The following is a 19,137-nucleotide window of genomic DNA, read 5'->3' on the forward strand; positions in this document are numbered from 1 at the left end:
TCCGAACCTCGCGACCCAAGCAGGTGGGAACAGACCCCTTTTCTCCTACCGCAGTAGCCCGGGTACGAGGTGACCTTCACATCCCCGGGGAGCCAGCCCCAGCCCTGGCACGGGTCCGTGCAACTCGATCCTTCCAGATCAGCTGCTGGCGGTGCTTCGAGCTGAGCTCAGCCCGCTGCAACCGCGCTCCGGAAGGTGAAGCAGCAATGGGGATTGAAGGTGGAGGATGATGTTGCTCCAGGGGCTTCCCTGGGCTGTGCCCACCAGCGTGAAGCGCTGCTTTCGCAACCTTCCTTATTCCTGCCTTGCTACCTTGTCAGCAGCGCTGGGCATGTCTGTGTTTGCAAAGCACCCACAATGCTTTGAAAAGGCCACTGTAACCAGAACCAACGTAAAAAAGCAAACCATAATCCAAACCTCTATGGTCTGGCTGAGCGAGAGGCTCCAGGTCTCGAGCTTTCCCTGCCAGCAAGCCCCCACCATGCAGCAGAGAGGTGGTGGCACCTGAGCCTGCTGGGTTTTAATTCTATTTTTCAGCTGCAGCCCCCAAGGAATCACTAGTAAACAGATTTGGTGAGAACAGGGGCATCCGATGGCTGAGCTCCCTTGCTGCTGGGAGGCCCTTTGGACTTGCGTTGCTGCAGGCTGAAGTTAAGTTGATCTGGGTGGCTGGAGGTGACTGAAGCTGTTGATTCTGGAGACAGAAATGAAGAGCTTGAGGGGACGACAGTCGTACCAATGTGGATAATGCTGCTGAGCACCCTGAATGGCCTCCTGCAAACTAAAAACCCACCAAAAAGCCATCCGAGATTGTGCTTTGGGAAGAGAGAAAGCATTTGCCACGCTGGTGGGAACAGGGAAGGGGGGGTGGGGCTGCGCTCCCGAATTGCAACAGGGAAGGAGCCACCAAAACCAACCCACGGATGTGTTTAATTTTAAAAAATAAATGTTTGAGTTTAACGTGTGGTTGGGTTGGGCACGCTTTGTGGGGTTGGAAAGGCTTTAAGCCGACTGAGGCTGCTCCCTGACCTCAGGCATGCCTGTACTTGGATGCTGGCATCGGCGCTGGGCGCTAGGAGAGAATAAATTCCCCCTCGCCCACCGTGCACCGGAGGCAGACGGGGTTCAGCTGTACCAGTCCCACCAGCTCACCGACCCCTTGCACTGATCTGCGCCAGCATTGCAGTGCGGGCTCCTGACTTTTTGATCCTGAGCTGGGGCGGGGGGGAATGTTCATCAACGCTTTCGTTTTTAATAGCAGGAAAACCTTTTCCTCACGCCTGAGTCAGCGGAAAGGATTTCCCCGGGTTTCCCTGTCATGGCCTTGGCTGCACTCCCCTGCCCCAAAGGAGCAGGTGAAAACCCAGAGGAGTGGCTCTCGGCCGCCACGCTGCCTTACTGGGAAGAGCCAGGAGCCCTCCCTTCTTGCAGGAAAATGCGCGTCGAGCGTGGCCCTGCATGTCTCTGAGGGTGAGCTGGAAGAAGGACAGATTTGCTTGAACTTCCGCGGTTCGCCTCCTCCTCTCTCACCGTGGCGCTCGCCAGCTGGCATCGCCGCAGTTAGTCCCCACCTGTTTCTTCCCCCCTTTTTTTTTCCTCCCTTCTTTTCTTCCTCTATTTAGATCCTGCCTAATGGTTTCTCACCGCAAGCGCCGCTGGTGGACGCTCCGCGGGCTGGGCAGTGCCCGGGAAACAGGTTTGTCAGGAGAGGAGCTGCACTGGCCGCCAGGAGCTCAGCAACGTGTGCAGCAGCACCGCGGGCCGTGTCCTGGGGATGAGTCGCCCTCTGAGCTGACGTGGACCAGGGGATTTGCCGGTGCTGGGAAACCCATCCATGTGGGACACGGATGCAATTTGTACAGCTCTCCCTGAACCAGGCAATGACGGGTGTTTTGTTTAATACCCAAGAAAATTAACATTTTGTGTGTCTGGGCACAGGAGCACTAAATGAGGTGAGACCTGATGCCAGCACTTGCCTGTCGCTGACACCCTGCCGTTCAGGGCTGCCCTGGGATGCTGCTTGTTAGGCTCAGTGGAAAAACAAGCTCAGGATGAACTTTTTTTTGAGCTGCAGGGAAGGGCCAGCGCCAGCTGCTCTGGTCCCAGGGAGTCACCGTAAAGCAGAGGTGCCCGTGTCACACTGCCAGTAGGAGCACGCGGGGTTTGGTTACACCGTTTTCGGTTTGCACGGCAAAGCCACCAGGCTGCCAAGGCACGCATAAGTCCGAGGAGCACCCTGAGGGATTCGCAGCCTCACGCCAGGCTGAAGGTGCATGAAATCTCCCCAAAAAGCACTTCCTAGGGAAACTAAACTGTGGCAGGCAGCTGGGAGAGCTGGGGTCCAGGAGCGGTGGTTACGGCCCAGGTGCCCCTTGAGGCACGTGGTGATTTTGGGCTGTGAACCCATTTTCGTGTGTCACGGGCCATGGCCGGGGCAGCTCGCTGGGCCGCTCCCCGTGGGCACTGCAGCCCGGGGAAGGGGATGGTCGAAGCTCTCGGACCACGTTTCACTGTCACGGTGTGTGGAGCAGGGTCTGGCCGCGAGACCCTGCCTTGGGTCGGGCGTGCGACCCCCCAACACCCAGCTTCCCATTGCTGGCGGGCTTGGGGCCGGGGTGGCACACAGGGATGGGTGCACACCGGGGTCTCCCTGCAGCACCTGGGCTGCAGTCTTGGTTAGGGGTGTGGGGAGCACCGGGGGGTCCTTGGGCTGCAGGGTCGGGGTGCAGGGGGCACTGGGGCCTCAGGGGTGCAGGGTTGGGGTCCAGGGAGTGCTGGGAGGGGTCCCAAGGGTGCAGGGTGGGGGTACAGGGGGTGCTGGAAGGGGTCCCAAAGGTGCAGGGTGGGGGTACAGGGACACTGGGGTCCCAAGGGTGCAGGGTGGGGGTACAGGGACACTGGGGTCCCAAGGGTGCAGGGTGGGGGTGCAGGGGGCACTGGGAGGGGTCCCAAGGGTGCAGGGTGGGGGTACAGGGACACTGGGGTCCCAAGGGTGCAGGGTGGGGGTGCAGGGGGCACTGGGAGGGGTCCCGTGGTGCCGGGCGGGGGTCCTGGGGTGGGGTACGGGGTCCGCGGGGCGCGCAGGGCCGAGCCGCGCCCAGCAGCCCCCCCCCCCCCCCTCCCGGCGGGAATGGTTCCTCCCGGCCGCGCTCCCCCCCCCCCCCGCCCCGGTCCCCGGCGCGAGGCTCGGGGCCGCCGGGCCGGGGCCGGGCGCGGTGACGTCAGGGGGCGCCCCGCCCCTCCGCGCTCGCGCCGCGGGCGGGGGCGCCGCTTCCCGCCTGCCGCCGCCGCCCGGGCAGCGGCGCTGCGGCGCTGAGGGGCGGCCTCGCTCCGCGCCCGCTCGGCGGCCGGCCCCGGGGCGGGGGCGGGCAGAGCCCTGCGCCGCGCCGGGCATGCGAGTGCCGGCGGGGCGGGCTGCAGCGGCCGCGGGGCGTCTGCGGCGGGCAGCCGGAGCCGGAGCCGGGGCCGGAGCCGGGGGAGGCGGCGGGCCGGGCCGGCGGAGCCATGCTGCTGGCCTCGGCCGTGGTGGTGTGGGAATGGCTGAACGAGCACGGGCGCTGGCGGCCCTACAGCCCGGCCGTCAGCCACCACATCGAGGCGGTGGCCCGCGCCGGGCCGCGGGCGGGCGGCAGCGTGGTGCTGGGCCAGGCCGACAGCCGCCTGGCGCCCTACATCATCGACCTGCAGTCCATGCACCAGTTCCGCCAGGACACCGGTGAGTCAGCCCGGGGGGAGCCGCCGCGCCGCCGACCCCTGTCCCGGCCGGGCCGGGCCCTGCGCCGGGCTCCCCGGGCTGCGGTGGCCTTGCTCTGCGCTGCTTTGCGTCGCCGGGTGCCGCGCAGCCCTGCCCGGCCGCACGTTGCAGCGGGCTCCCCGGCCTGGCGTCGCACAGCGCTCCCCGCTCCGGAGTTGCGTTGCTCCGTGCTGCGCCTTCCCGCGCCGTTCGCGCTCCCCGCTCTGCAGTTGCGCCGCGCCGCGCTGCCGGGTCCTGGTCCCGGTCCCTCGCTGCGCCGCGCTGCGCGGGGTCGTGGCGCCAGGCCCCGTGCTGCCCTGCCCGCGCAGGTGCTCTCCTGCCTGACGTGACTGATCTGGATTTGCTCTGCATTTCCAGGTCCCTTATTGCGTTGCACTGGTCGGCTTAGAGTCGCACCGTGCAGCGCTTTGCTGCCAGGTCCAGTGTTGCACAGCGCTGCCTGACCTGGAATTGCATTGCACGGTGTTGCACAATGCCGTGCTGCCGGGTCCCATACTGCATTGCACTGCCTGATCTGGAGCTGGGTTGTATTGCGCTGCCTTTCTCGGTCCCATATTGCATCGTGGCGCCTTGCCCTGCGTTACGTCCCATTGCCCGCTCTGCCATCGCGTTGCTGCCTGTACTGCGCTGTGCTGCTGGGCGCTGTGCTGTACTGCCTGGTCCTGGATTCCGTTGCCCGGTCCCATACTGCATCTGGATTTGCCTTGCGCTGCCCTGCTCTGTCTGCCCTGGAATTGCACAGTTCTGCTCCTCGCTGCCCAGCCCTGCCTGCTGCTGCCCAAGCCCACGCTGCCGGGGGTTGCCCGCTGCCAGCTTGCATTATGCCATCCCACCCAGTCCCCAGGTGCTTGCCGTATCCCATGCTGCCCAGCCCTGCCCGCGTGTTCCTGGTCCCTTACGGGGTCATGCTGCCCAGCCTCCTCCCTGCTGCACCTCCCTGGACCCTATTGCATGCTGTGGCCTTTTCCTCTCCCGGCCCGCAGCCCCTTCGTGCACGAAGCCCATCCCCTGCAGACCTTTTCCAGGGCCCTGCCCAGCTCCCTCTGTGCTACCTCTGAGCCGCCATCAACCCCAAGGGCCCAGTGCTGTACGGTGCTTGGGGGCCAAATCCTGCTCTGGGTCACGGCAGCCCATGGGGGTGCCCAGGGTGGGGGCACAAGCAGGTGGGGGGATGCTCAGGGAGGACACAGGCGGGGGGGGGTCCCCAGGATGGTGGCTTGGACAGGTAAAGGGGGGTATTCGGGGGGGAGGGGCAACGAGCAGGCATGGGGGTCGCCAGGGTGGTGGGGCTGTGGAGGGATTCCCAAGGTGGTGTGGCACATATGGCCCTGGGATGTGGGGCACAGGCACCCATGGGGGAGAGGTTGGCACAGGGGATTGTGCCCCCCAACAGCCCTGTGATGGCCATGGGAAGGGGACCAGCCGATACCCCTTGTCCCTGGGACAGGGGGTGCTGGGTGCACCAGGGTGCTCGGCACCCTCCTTTGTCCTCCTTCTCCCAGCAGCCCTGGGGCTGTCAGGGACCCTCCCCTGCCCGGGGGTGCGGGGATGAGGGACCTCTGCGGCAGGGCTGGGGGCCAGCCTCTGAGGGCTATTGTCGCCCAGGGAGGAGGCCTGAAAGGGGGATTGTTCTGTCTCTCCCTGGGTTGCTGGGGATGTTGGTATTTTGGGTCATTAAACAGCTCTGATTTGGGGGGGTCGCGACCCTGGCAGGCCCTGAATAGCTATTGTCCCTTTTCTTCCCCTGCTGAATGGGAGGCCGGCTGGCCGCGCTGGGCTGGAGGGACGCGCGGCGTTCCCACACCTCAGCCCGGGGACCGCCAGATGCCGCATGCCGCCACTGCTGCCCTCCCCGCCTCGTGCCGGATTAGGATAAATCACCGTCCCGCTCCCCTCCAGCCCCGCTTTGTGCTGCCAACGCTGGCGGCTTTTCTCCCCCCTTCACTGGACGGGGACGGGTAGCCTGGCTTGCCGGGGGTGCAGCTGCACCCTGTTCTCTGTATCGGGGTGCTTGATGTGCACCTGTCATTAGTGCTAAGAAACATCTTTTCCTTTTTAGCCCACTTTTTCCTGGGAAGTGGTCCTGTGTGGGGACTGACTGTGGCGGTTGCTCCCAGCAGAGAGGTGGGGGTGAAAAGGGACTGAAATTCCTGCAGGCTTTGCAAGACACGTGATGAAAAGCTGGAAGAAGCAGGCTTATTATTTCTTCTCTTTGAGCTTTCTTGTTCCTACTGCTGGCAGCAGGGCCGAGCCGTGGGGTTTTGCAGAAGAGCACGGAGGCAGCGATGCTTGTGCGCCCATCCCACCTATTAACCCAACAACTCTGGGCGCTAGTACTGTGCTCAGGATGGGACCCTGAGGCTCAGCCCAGCCGTGTTCAGCCTGCCCTGCTGTGCCGTGAAACGTCCCAAAGATGAAGGCTTTCTCCTCATTGTAGGAGTTTCCAAAATTTGTGTCTGTGCTTTGAATGCATCCTAGTCGACTGGGAGCGGTGGGAAAGGAAACGCCTAGCAAAAATAAGGATGCAAGCCACAAAGCCTTTGTGCTTTGCGCTCTCATCCCACTCTTAATGCTTGCTGATGGGGGAGCAGGAGCTGGGCATGGGGCCCCGCTCGAACCCCTTTGCTTGGCCTCACAGGGATTTTCCCTGTGCCATGCGCTGGGTTTTCGTCACGGGCCGTTTTGGCAGCTGTGGACGGTGGGGCTGGTGCAAGCCCCGCTCCCCTGTGCACATGGGTGCCTGCGCATGTCACCGCTGCAGGGCTCAGAGCTGCCCCTTAAATCTTTTATTCCCCTGTCCCAGTCTGGAGCTGAGAGGGCGACAGGGCCGTGGCAGGCACTGCAGGACTCCGGTGCCTACGTGCCTGGTTTCATCAGGCTCCCACAGGAGGTCCCTAGGAGCAGGTTGGAGCGGCCAGGCTTGTGGTTCTGTGTTTCCCCATCAGGGCTGAGTAGCTGCACACTGGAGCTGGGAGGGTGGCCGCCACCGTGGACCGATGGGGGTGAAATCTGCACTTCCCTCACCCCGGTCACACCGGGGGGTGCACCCCAGTGCCGTGCGTGTACAGCCCAGGGGCTCGCTGGCCCTTTGAGTGTGCCGGCAGCAGGGCGGCTTGCCCGCAGTGGCCTGGGGAAACCAAGGCACACAAGTCCTCTGGCAGGGTGGGGACAATAGCTGCGCTGGAAAGCCGTCCTGTCCCCGTGCCGAACAGCACCGGTGGGGCAGGTTGGGGTGGTTTCGCTCCCTGCCTGCAAGTGGGTGCTGGCGCCAGGGCCTGACAGCATCTCTCACCCTCCCTCAGGCACTATCCGCCCTGTCCGGCGCAGCTACTACGACCCATCGTCGGCACCAGGCAAGGGAGTCGTGTGGGAGTGGGAGAACGACAGCGGGTCGTGGACACCCTACGACATGGACGTGGGCATCACCATCCAGCGCGCCTATGAGAAGCAGCACCCCTGGGTGGACCTGAGCGCCATCGGCTTCTGCTATGTCATTGACTTTGCCACCATGGGCCAGATCAACCGGCAGACCCAGCGCAAGCGCCGTGTTCGCCGCCGCCTTGACATGGTCTACCCACTGGTCTCGGGCACCCTGCCCAAGTCACAGTCCTGGCCGGCCAGCCCCGGGGCAGCGGCAGCCCCCCCGGTCCCTGCCTGCGCCTGTCCCCAGTGCCTCCTGGTCATGAGCGTCAAAGCCACCGTGTCAGCTGCTGGCCCTGGCACTGCCACCCTGCAGCCCCGCAAAGCCCCCCCTGCGCCACCCGCCGCTCCCAAAGCCCCAGTGCCGGCCCCAGGGGCCAAGGCGCCTGACGGTATGGCTGCGGTGCGTGGCTCGCTGAAGCCGCTGGCAGCCCAAGGGGGCCGGCGGCAGGCAGCCAGCACGCCTGCCTTGAGCTCGGCCAGCTCCACCGCCAGCCCCCCCGGCGCGGGCAGCAGCAAGGCATCCCGTCCTGGCCTCGGCACCCTGAACCGCAGCCACCTCCAGCGCCTGGCCATCGCCCAGTCCCGAGTGCTCATTGCCTCTGGGTGAGTCCCGCCACGTGCAAGCGAGAGGGTAGCTGGGGGGAGAACAGGGTCAGCGCGATTTTTTTTTTTCCCCTCCCCGGGGCACAGAGGAGCCGCAGCCCTGCGGGGCTCCCCACTGCAGGGGCGCTATCGCCCCCGAGCCTGATGGGAGACGGACCTTGGCGGTCCCCAACCTCCCATGGGCAGAGGGCTGTGCTGGGCCCCTCACCTTCCCCGTGGGTGCCCGGGGACTGGAGTGGGCACAGGGTGGCTCCTGCATCTCAATGAGTAGGCTGAGGCTGCTCTTTTTCTTGGTGACAGGGGTTGGGTGGGGAACTGCGAAAGGCCCAAAGAAAAGCCATTCAGGCCCCAAGAGAAGGGGTCCCTCCAGACCCCCACCATCCGAGGACACATTCTTTGGAGGAGGTGGGCATTTAATGAGCCTGTTTCTCCTCTTTGTTTGGCTCTGCCGTCAGCCTTCTGTCGCAGCCTGGCCCCTTTCCTCTCCCTCTCCATCCTCCCCCTTCCCTCTGCTCCTGACCCGCCAGGAAACTTTCCCATGGAAGAGAGCCCCAAGGGGAGGCGGGGGAAAGAGCTGCGGCAGCGACGTGGCCATAGGAGAAAAGAGGAAAAAAAAACAACAGACCAGCTCGGGGAACGGTGACAAAAAGGGGCAGTGAATGGAGACACAGGCGGGGTTTCTAAAGAGCGAGAGAAAAGGCGGCGGTGGGGCAGGGGGGGCGCGTCGCCCCGTCGGGGGATTCTCTATTTCCAGCCAGGGCCCGTGCAGTTGCTCAGGCAACTTTTGTCTGGCCCCCGGGGGCTATGGGGATGTGGGTGCCTGCCACCGGCCCTGACGTGGTCTCTGCTGGCTCCTCGCAGGGTCCCCACCGTCCCCGTGAAGAACCTCACTGGCTCCAGCCCCGTCAACCCAGCACTGGCAGGTGAGAATCAGGCTGCAGCAGGGTGCCTGGTGCCCGCAGGTGCTCGCCTCCCCAGGGGGGGAGTCGGCCCCAGCAGGGTGGTTTTTGGGGGAACATCTGGGGTTTGGGGTGACGCTGGCTCCTCAGTGCCATTTCGAACCCCCTCACCCAGGGATCACGGGGATCCTAATGAGTGCGGCCGGGCTGCCCGTCTGCCTGACACGGCCCCCCAAGCTGGTGCTGCACCCCCCGCCCGTCAGCAAGAGCGAGATCCAGTCCATCCCTGGCATCTCCCACACCTGCCGCAAGACCACCAAGAAGCAGGCCAAGAAGGGTGAGAGGCACTTTGCCGCTTGGCCCCTGTTCCTGTCCCCCCTTCTCTACCTGGTTCCCCTGTCCCCCTGTCTCCTCCTGTTGCCCCCAGCAGTGGGTTCCCCCGTGCTGCCCTCCGCCCCCTCTGACTCTTGCTCTCCCACAGGTAAAACCCCAGAGGAGGTACTGAAAAAATACCTGCAGAAGGTGCGGCATCCGCTGGATGAGGTGTGAGCAATGGGGGATTGCAGTGGGGTGTCCCTGGGGTGCTTTGCTCTGGGAGGAGTGACTGGGGACACGGGCGATGCCCCCACACCATGCAGGAGTCTCCTGCCGCCCTTCATGGCCCTGCCCTGTCCCTGTCGCCCTCCGAAGAGGGGCTGTGTGCCGCATGCACGTGTTGGCTGGCCCCTGCGGTGGCTCGGGGTGATGGCGCGGCACCAGGGGTGGGTGCTGGTCCCTGGGCAAGAGCAGGGCAGCTCATCAGCCCCGTGTCCTTGGCAAGGCTCCAGCTGCATCCATCCATCTGACCCCTCTCCTCCCCTTCCACGCAGGACTGCACCATCTGCATGGAGCGCCTCTCTGCACCCTCTGGCTACAAGGGACCCCAGCCGGCCGTCAAACCCGACCTCGTGGGGAAGCTGGTGAAATGTGGCCACGTCTTCCACCTCCATTGCCTGGTCGCCATGTACAACAACGGCAACAAGGTGCAAGGCTGCAGCCCTGGGGGATGCCCGAACCCCTGGCTCGGCGACCTGTGCTGAGCTCCACCTGCCCTCAGTGGGACGGTGCTCGAGCCCTGCTGCCCCAGAGGGGTCTGACCTCCCCGCCCTAATGGAGAGTTTAATTTTTATCAGCAGCAAGCATTTTGGGACGGTTAAATCAGAAACCAGGGTTGCGTGGGTGTGTTTTCCCCCACTATGCTCGGTTTTATATCCTTGCTTTCCTTCCCAGGGTTAGTGGTGGCGAACTTTGATCCCTGCATGTTTGAGCAGAGCTACTTGGCATCTGGCATCGGACAGTGCTTTTCCAGCCGCAGGTGGGCTTTCCTGAGCCCCCTGCAAATGGCTCTTGTGCTCGACATTCCCAGGAAAATGCATTTCACATTGCTTGGGGGTTTTTAATATTTATTATCTTTCCCTCTTTGAAAAAAAAAAAATTAAAAACCCAAAACAGAGGCAGGGAAAGTAGTGAGGACTGTAAAACTGATGAGGAAGAGAAATGCAGACCTCGGGTTTTTGGTTGAAGTTGAGTCGCTGTAGCAAATTGTTCCAGCCCTACCCCCTGCTTCCTGAGTGTTTTTGAAATGACTATTTTCATGATGAATGCGGCGTTCAGTACTGCTCAGGGACAAAGTGCCCAGTCTGGCTCAGTGCTGGGGGGGGATACCGGTTTCATTATGTTTCCCTCTTTTCCTGCTCTCAGGATGGGAGCCTGCAGTGTCCCACCTGCAAAACCATCTATGGTGTGAAGACGGGGACACAGCCCCCTGGGAAGATGGAGTATCACGTCATCCCTCACGCGCTGCCTGGCCACTCTGACTGCAAAACCATCCGCATCATCTACAACATCCCCCCGGGGGTGCAGGTGCGGCCCGGCCCTATGCCCCGGGGTGTACATGGGTGGTCCCCTGTGGGGGCTGGTGGACCTTGTCCCCGCTGCGTCACCCCCGGGTCATGCTGCAGCTCATGCCTTGACTCAGGGCTCCGGGTTCAATGATGTCTCGGGAGGTGTGTGTCCCGTAAGGATGTTGTGGGAAGTCTGGGGTACATCTGCATGGAAAGCGTTGGCCCCATCTGCTTGGTGGCAGGGGGGGTGGTGGCATTTAGGGCCACCGTGCTGGAGTGTGGCTGCCCAGCACAGCAGCGAGCAGCTCTGCGTCCACTGAGGCTGAGGGGTTGTTCCCAGAGCATCCTTCTGAGCTCCAAAAGGGTTTTGTTCCTCTCCCGCTCCACACACTGCAGGGACCAGAGCATCCAAACCCCGGGAAGAGCTTCACCGCCCGCGGCTTCCCCCGGCACTGCTACCTGCCGGACAGCGAGAAGGGCAGAAAGGTGAGGGGCTCACCCAGGCAGCTCGAGCTGGCCAAGGCATGCTCAAGGGCATATCAAGGGGGAGAGGGAGTGAACAGCTATTATTTGGAGCACGGGGAAAAGCAGATAGGGCTTATGCAGGCAAATCTGGGTGGAGGTTTTCCCCATAGCCCATCTGGCATGCTCTGCAGGAGCCCAGTGAAGTTCCCATGCGCTGGGGGAGCTCTGGCAGCCTGGTCCCACTATTTTGGTTGGGGTAGGACCCCATGCTGGGATCCTAAGCTCTCTGGGAGGGCTTGGCTGTGGGTTGCCCACATTGCCGGGGCGTACCAGGATGATCAGGTGTGCCCTTAGCAGAAGTGGGTCCTTCCTCCCGCCTCCACGTTTGCCTTGCTGCCTGCCCCATCTCTCCCCTCCACAGGTACTGAAGTTGCTGCTGGTAGCCTGGGACCGGCGCTTGATCTTTGCCATTGGGACCTCCAGCACCACAGGCGAGTCGGACACGGTGATCTGGAACGAGATACACCACAAGACAGAGTTCGGCTCCAACCTCACTGGCCACGGCTACCCCGACATCAACTACCTGGACAATGTCCTGGCAGAGCTTGCGGCCCAGGGCATCACGGAGGAGAGCCTGGCACAGGAGAAGGACTGAGACCGTGGCAGGGAGGCAAGGGAAAGGGTGCCCGTGCCACCCCCCGCAAGGATGAAGCTGCTGGAGAAAGCTGCCTGGGGGCTTTGCAGGGGGCACCTGGAGCCCCCCACTCCTGGTGAAACCCGTCCAGCGGGAGCATCCCCAGGCTGGCCGGGAATGCGGGAGAAGGTCCTTTTGGCCATCCCCTTCACTCCCGTGGGGAGGGAGCCTCCCCGCACAGAGTTGTGGGGCTTTATGCTGGCCTGGCCATCCCCTCCGGCCGGTGTCCTATCCCCGCTGTGCTGAGGGCTTGGGGGGTGCCAGGCTCCCTTCCCTCCTCGTCCATTGGATGGCTCCAGCCTGGTCCGATGCTCCTGACACCCACCTGGGGCTGGGACGTGGCCTGTGGGGAAGAGTGGGGGCCATGGGAGTCCCCCTCGCTGTGCCTCATCCCTCAGCCGTCTGTTCGTTCATTTGTCCTGTCCGGTACCTCCCCACTGGTCTCCTGTGTCCACGGAGGTTGGGGGAGTCCCAGTCTGCCTCGGCTGGCCCCCCAGCTCCGTGCCCCCTTCTCCTCTTGGCTGCGTCTGAGCTGTGCCCTGCAGGGTCCCCTTGTCTGGGCTGCCCCCCCTGCCCTGTGCCGGGGGGGGGCGGTGGGTGGTAGGAAGGGGGGCGAGGAGCACGTTTCTTGGCCTGTCTCCCACCCCCCTGTAGTGGGTTCCTTGAACTGTTCGTATAGGGGTGTCCCCGCGTTGAATTTTTATATACCTCGTGTTTTGGGGTTTTGGCATATATATGTACATACAGGCGGTCGCGTTTTGGGAGGTGGGCTGGGAGAATGCGATGCTGCGGCCAGACTGGGGGCTGAGCCTGGTGGTGCCTGGGAGGGGATGGGACGGGGACAGCACTGCTCCCCAACTGCGGGGACCCCCCACCCCGAAGGAGGTCAGTGCCCCACGGTGGGGCTGTTGCCTGTGGGTCCCTGTGGGGCCAGGCATGGGTGTGGGTGGGAACTGTTCCTCTTCCTGCTGGGTCTCAGCACCATCGCCGGCGGTCCCTGGGGAGACCTTGGGGGGTGGGGGGTGGCTGGCTGGCGGGGGCTTGGCGCGGCGGTTTTGGGCTGGGGCCAGGGGGGTTGGCGTGGGGAGGGGACTGTTGGTGATGGGGGCGGGGGGGAGTTGCATGGCATCTTGCGGTCCCTGCCAGCCCCCGGGGCACTTCATAGGGCCTCTCAGAGCGAGCCGTCACAGGGTGCCAGGGAGGTTCCCCCCAGCTTTGGGGGCTGCTCTGCGGACACTCTGGCTGGCTGCGCTGCTGCCCCTGTCCCGTGAGACCCCCAGAGTCGGAGAGCAGAGTGGGTGGCAGCACCCCCCACCGCCCAGGCCGCCCCCAGCCCTGCACTGTTGCTCCCTGGGGAGCTGGAGCCTCCTAGCCCGTTGTGTTGCATTCCCCTCCTGGTTTTCCTGGGGGGGTCGCCTTGCCCTCTGTCCCAGGGGATGGTGGCGTGGGAGGGGGACCCGTCCTGCTGTGCATCGTTCTGTTGTCGCTGTTTTTCCTCTCCCCGGCCTGGGGTGTGCGTCTCCCCCAGCCGGCTGCCCTGCGGAGGAGGGGGTGGGGGTCAATAAAGCGGATGGCAGGGGACGTTCGCTGTCCCTGCACGGCCTGGCCTCTCTGTTGTCTTCTGTCCGTCGTCTGTGTGGCCAGGTGAGTGAGGGGGCACCGTGGGGGGGCCAGGCACCCCTTGTCCCCCTGATGCCCCTTTGCACTGTTCTGTCCCCAGCCGTCCTTAGCATGGGATGTTATTTTTCTACCTCAAGTGAGAAAACCTCTTTCCCCGGGAAAACACTTTTTTTGGGCAGCTCTGCAGCCAGGGAGCTGCAGCAGTGTGATGTCTCTGAGCCCTGGGCTTCCCCCACTGCAGAAAAACCCTGACTGGAGCTATGCAAAACCCTCCCGTGATCTGGGGGAGGAAGGAGGGGGGGGTCCCCCACCCTCCCCGGGTGCTGGCCTGACGGCTCTTAATGTGACACAGTCTTTTCACATGACTTTTTTTCTTTTTTAATGCCGTGTTGCCTACGCAATTAGTTGCTGGCTGAAATAAAACTGATCCGTGCCTTCTGCATGCGTGTGTATATCTATCCCGATAGATATACATGGAGACAGGGGTTGCCCTCTGCTTGCAGCGGGCAAGAGTCGGTGGCTAGCTCCGTGCACGTCTCCACGGGGCCCCTCCACTCCCTCCTTTCCCGCTAGGCGAAGCATCGCTAATGCCATCTGTGCTGGGCCTGGGTGCCTGCAGTAGCTGGGGGGTTCTCTGGGCTTGGAGGGCCGGGGGTCTTTTCCCAGGAGTCAGGCCCCAGCGCGCCTCCTGACCCAATGTTTTTACCAGTAGAAGTCTCCGCCATGGACACGCTTGAGCCCTGCTGGTGTTCCTGTGTGTTGGGGAAGGGTGCGGGGGGGTGCGCAGCTTCCCCTGGCTTTTTGGGGCCAGCCTGGGGGGAAGAAGTTGGCTGGGCTCAGGGTTTCCTTCTCCTCGGGCACCCCAGTGTCCCCAGCAACTTGTTGAAGGGTCCTGGGTTCCCTTTTTTGGTTTTGGGGTGGGGGGACAGCTGGGGCATGGCTTGCAGCGGAGGGGAAATCCGCTTATCTGTGAAGAGCCTTGGGACTGGTTGGAGGGGGGAGATGCAGCCATGGAGGTGCAGGGGCGTGCGGGGGGATATCGTGGTGGGTCCTGATGAGGGGCTGACCCTGACAGTCGGCCCCCGCGGTCAGCCAGGGACGGATGTCTGAAGGGCCATGGAGCCTCCCAGGTGCTCGAGGCTGGAGCCTGGGGATCTGGCGGAGGGTGAGAGCATCTGTCGCCCCATGGGGGGTGAGCCGGGGGCCTCTGTGGGGACAGGGACCCTCAGCTCCAGGGGGCGAGGGGCAGGGGGCTGGTGGCGCTGCGCAGCTTTGCCCCGGGAAGGGGGGGTGGGCAGGGGGCTTTGCCTGGGTTTGGGGCACAAGGCATCGCCTGGCAGCTGCGGGGGGGCAGGGGACGCTCATGCCATCGGTCCCTCCGGCTCTTGCTGGTACCCCTCGCCCACGCTCAGCACAGTGCTGTCCTCGGGGCCCACGGCGGCCAGGCTGTCCCCTTCGCCCATCGCGCGGTATCCCCTCACCTTGTACCTCCAGCGGCTGTAGCAGACCGTTGCCAGGATGGTGGCCAGCCCGGCCAGGACTGCTGCCGTGATGCCAGCCACCTCGCTCCCCGTCAGGCCCCGGCCCCTCCCCATCTCCGCCACGTGCTGGATCTCTTCTGGCCGGGCCAACCGCCACACGTGGCTCTGCCCATCCCTGACCCAAGCGCTGTCCCCATCCCCGCTGCTCACCAGCACCGTGTCGACGGTCGGCAGGCTGGTGGGGGGCCGGGTGAAGGGTGGCAGGCGGGCGGGTGGCAGCGAGCCCCCTGTGAAGATGCCAGCCTGGACACAGTACTCCACCTGGCAGCTGTCGCTGATGAGCGCCAAGTGCTGGCTGAAGCCCGGGGGGCAGCTCTTGGCATGGGGGTCCTCGGCGGTGCCCTGGTGCTGCCCTGCCAAGGGGTTCCCTGCCTGGCAGCTGAAGAAGCCCCCAAAGGGCACTGCATACTGGCCGCCCCCCTCGTAATCCTGGCTCACGCACACCCTGAGCTCATCAAAGAGCTTCAGCGGGAAGTATCCCGAGGGGCAGGACTGGGCGCTGGTGATGGAGTTGGCGCTGTGGGCACTGAACAGCCCCCCAAAAAGGTATCCTGAGTTTGGGGCCACTGGCCCACTCGCAGCACACCAGTAGGCACTGAATTGCACCCGGGAGAGCCAGAAGATGTCCCGGCACTCGCGGTGGCAGAAGATGCCCAGGATGCACTTGTTGTGGCACTCCAGATGGCTGTGGCCCTCCTCCCGCTCCTGCACGCCCAGCAGCACTGGAGTGTAGGTGGTGGGGCAGGAGAAAGCCCCAGTGAGGGGGTTCTTCTGCTCCAGCCCCCGGCACAGCGTGCTGGTGTCAGGGCCAGCGAGCCCGGCACACTCCTGGAAGACTCCCCCAAAGGTGAAGTTGGTCATGGCACCCTTGCAGGAGCCATCATCAGCGTTGGCATGGAAGTTGAAGTTGGGCGAGGTGGCGTCAGTGCAGCCCGGGTAGGTGTTGAAGGTGTAGTAGCGGCGGATAGCCATCTCCACTCGCCTGGCCAGCTTCTTCACCATGGGGGTGGGCAGCTCTGGCAGGGTGTTGGGGTTGATGAAGAAGTACAGGGGCAGCCCTGAGCGGTCGAGAGCCACCAGCTGGTTTCTGATCCCCTCCTGCCAGGTCTTGAGGGTGATGCCTGGGTAAAAGGGTGTCCCGCCAATGCTCTCTACCCTGGAGTTGGTGCGGTTCTCCAGATACTGCTTGGTGAAGCCAGAGCTGATATCCAGGGACTCGTCGTTTTTCACATTGATGATGCTGTGGAAGGCCACACCGGCCGAGGCGGTGACAGCACTCCGTGTGGCCCAGCTGTCCTTCAGGAAGGTTGCCTTGATCTGATCCTCCTGCACCAAGCTGGCTCCGGCGTCCACGGAGGTGATGGTGTGGGTGCCATAGTTAAGCACCAGCACCTCGGCCAGAAAATCAGCCATCCGTGTCTGGTTGTTCTCCAGGTGGCTGGCGATCGTCAGCAGCTGCTTCTTGAAGCCCTTGTCAAGGACTGCCCCTGGGTCGATCTTGACAGTGTAAACCAGGTTCCTGACTTGCACTCGGGTGGTGACAGCATGGTCTTTCACTTGGTGGGTCTTGGTCCGGTGGAAGTCGTAGGAGAACTTGCCATTGATGGAGGAGAAGAGGGACAGCTCCAGGTTGATGGAGGCAGAGGTGATGCTTTGGTAATCTTTCCAGGACTCGATAATCTCAGAGTTGATGTCCAGGTTGCTCTGCTTGCGAGGGATAGTGAAGATCTCATCTGGGATGATATAGGATCCGTCTTCTGTGGTCTTGCACAGCGAGTAGCCCAGATTGATGACTCTGCCCATATCCAAATTCCTGAGGTTATCCCAGCCTCCCCCCGGCAGGACTTCCAGACTTGGGAGCTTCAGGGCCTTCTTGCACTCTGGAAACCCCGCAGAGGAGGACAGCTCCTGGGACTGCCCACCCCCTTTCACCCAAGCCATCGACACCCAGGCGAGCAGGACCCCCCACAGCATCCAGCCCATGGCTGAACCAGCACAGGGCCCTCACCAGACGTCTGAGCAGCGAGGCGGGAGCTGGGGAAATGAGCTGGCTGGGGGTGCAGCTGCTGGGTGGTTCCTCCTTTTGGGGGTTGAATTAACAAAAGGGAAAGGAGAAGTGAGATCTGACGAATGTGAGAAATGACTGAGTGGAGCCGAGACAAGCAGGTGGGGAGCAGAAAGTAGAGGTGCCCAGAGCTCATTGCCTTCCTGCTGCGAAAGCTCCCTCTCCCCATGAAAGCTGCTCTGCAGGGGATGGGGCAGGGAGAAATCTCACCTTCAGCTCTTCACTGTGCCCAGGGAATTTCACTGTGTGCATCTCCCTTGGCCAGCGCTTGGGTGACTCCCCCCGATGAATCCCCCCCTGCCCCCGGGTGACCCTGGCTCCTTTATGCCATGCAAGGGACCTGTCCCCAGCCCCACAGCCTTGGGGTCCCGCTCACATGACGGGGTGAGATCTGGCCCTGGTCGCATGGGCTTTGCTTTGCTGCTGACTCCAAGGCTTTCCTCTGCAGAAGAGGCGAGGAGAGGAAGTGGGGAGATGGTGCAGTGTGGTTTGAGTGTGGGGGACAGTGCAATGCTTGTCTCCCTTCTGTCTTGGGGAGGAGGCTGCCCGAGACCCTGGGGCAGGCACTGGTGTGTTTGAAGGTTCCCCCCATGGGGGTCAGCCCATGGCACAGGTGTCCCCCCCATACTGACATCTACATTAGGGTCCTCTGCAGCCTCCTCTACCCCATCCCTGTCCTTCCCCCAGGGTCTGTAATGCCCCCAGCTGGGAAAAGCACCTCCTGCTCGGGATGGGTTAGCGGTTGGACTTGATGATCTTAAAGGTCTTTTCCAATATAAACGATTCTATGATTGCTAAACCGCAGGAAGCTGGTCCCAGTGGTACTTGAGCCGGCTCTGCCCAGCGATGCTGGCGCGTGGCTGGGCCCTGGCTTCAGTGGCACAGAGCAGCTGCTGCATGTTTTGGGGAATAAACAGTTAAAGCAGCTTCTGCTGTGAAAGCTGTGACTCTTTCCATATGGACAGGCTCACTTCCCCTATTTTTGCTGGTTAGTTCCTCTTCCCAGGATAGTTCTGGCACGGTTCAAGGCTGAAGCGAGAGCTGTGATGGAGGGGGGGACCGTAGATGTGTGTGTGCTTTTGCCAGGATAACACCTGGGAGCAAGGGGCAACAGACAACAGGAACACCATCGGGGATGGCCTTGCTGGCCCCAGTGTGGGGCTAGGGCCCCGGAGTAGCTGGAAAACCCTGGTGTGGGGAGCCCCTTGCTGGAGGCTCCCACATGAACTCGGAGCCATCTGCATTTCGGACCAGGCTGTGAGGTCGCCTCACCTAAAATCTAGCCGTGGGTTTCACTGCTACCCACCTTTGAAGCCTAAGCACTGGCCCTCAGTGGAGAGCCACAGCTGGCAACGGCTGAGGCCCCGGTGTCGGAGGAGGGAGAGAAGCCCCATGGGGCAGACAGGACCTGCCTTGTCTCTCCACCATACAGGAGCAGCTCCCAAACACAAACCAGGGCTTCTCCATGCTGTGTCTGCTGCCGTGAGCCATCCCGTCCCATGGCGACCGAGATGCAGCAGAGCAAGGCAAAACTCAGCCGCCGCACCCAGCTGGGGATTAACAAAATAAATTTCCTTCCTCACTGCCACGGGGAATGATCAAATGCCAAAGCGGAGAGCAAGCCGTGCTCACAGGTTTGTGGGCGCTGGGAGGGGAGGCAGAGCCCTGGGCAGGGCTGCTGCTGCCATCCAGAGGGTGAGGAAGGGGAAGCGAGGTAGGATGGCCACCAGCGGAGCCGCAGGTGCTGGACCAGGAGGGGGAAATGCGGTTTGGAGCTCCCCCCGAAAACAGCACAGCCATTCAATGCCTGGGGTCGGGGCGAGGGGTGGGATGTGCTGCTCATGGCAAGCCACAGCGCTGATGCAACCCAAATCAGCAGGGCCTGGGATGGATGGAGGCAATGGAAAACCTTTTCGGTGCTGCCTCTGGGTTGCTGAGTGCCAGGTCTGACTTCTGGCCCCATTGCTGGGTCTGGCGGGGACCCTTGGCCACCTGGGTCCCAGCCCCAAGGACACGGCGCCCCGGCATGCCAGGCTCATGCATCATCATCATGCCGGGGCTTCCTGTGGGCTGGGATTCCCTGCGGTGGTCTGTCCTATAGCCTCGTCCTGCCGCTCATTCCTGGCACTGGGAAGTCGAGAATAAATTAGGTTGGGAAGGCAGCGCAGTTCAGTGCTCTGGCTGCAAAAA

General features: G+C 63.0%; 2 protein-coding genes across 2 annotated transcripts; one reads left to right on the forward strand and one right to left on the reverse strand.

Moving 5' to 3' along the window:
- Positions 1-3,504: 3,504 nt before the first annotated feature.
- DTX4 (deltex E3 ubiquitin ligase 4) lies at positions 3,505-12,668 on the forward strand (the record flags this gene model as incomplete). Its single annotated transcript, XM_082317037.1, has 9 exons — positions 3,505-3,715; positions 7,057-7,780; positions 8,642-8,703; positions 8,855-9,016; positions 9,161-9,222; positions 9,549-9,701; positions 10,420-10,581; positions 10,959-11,048; positions 11,449-12,668. The coding sequence occupies 9 exons, from the start codon at positions 3,505-3,507 to the stop codon at positions 11,680-11,682; spliced, it is 1,860 nt and encodes a 619-aa protein (XP_082173163.1). The 3' UTR covers positions 11,683-12,668.
- Positions 12,669-14,655: 1,987 nt separating this feature from the next.
- MPEG1 (macrophage expressed 1) lies at positions 14,656-16,872 on the reverse strand. Its single transcript, XM_082317051.1, has one exon. It carries the CDS (start codon positions 16,863-16,865, stop codon positions 14,703-14,705), a length of 2,163 nt encoding a protein of 720 aa, XP_082173177.1. The 5' UTR covers positions 16,866-16,872; the 3' UTR covers positions 14,656-14,702.
- Positions 16,873-19,137: the final 2,265 nt, after the last annotated feature.

The sequence above is a fragment of the Platalea leucorodia genome, assembly GCF_965183815.1.
Source record: "Platalea leucorodia genome assembly, chromosome: 7".
NCBI lineage: Eukaryota > Metazoa > Chordata > Aves > Pelecaniformes > Threskiornithidae > Platalea > Platalea leucorodia.

Excerpts from the sequence above, each read along its gene's own strand:
- MPEG1 (XM_082317051.1), bottom strand. The coding sequence starts at position 16,865 with ATGGGCTGGATGCTGTGGGGGGTCCTGCTCGCCTGGGTGTCGATGGCT.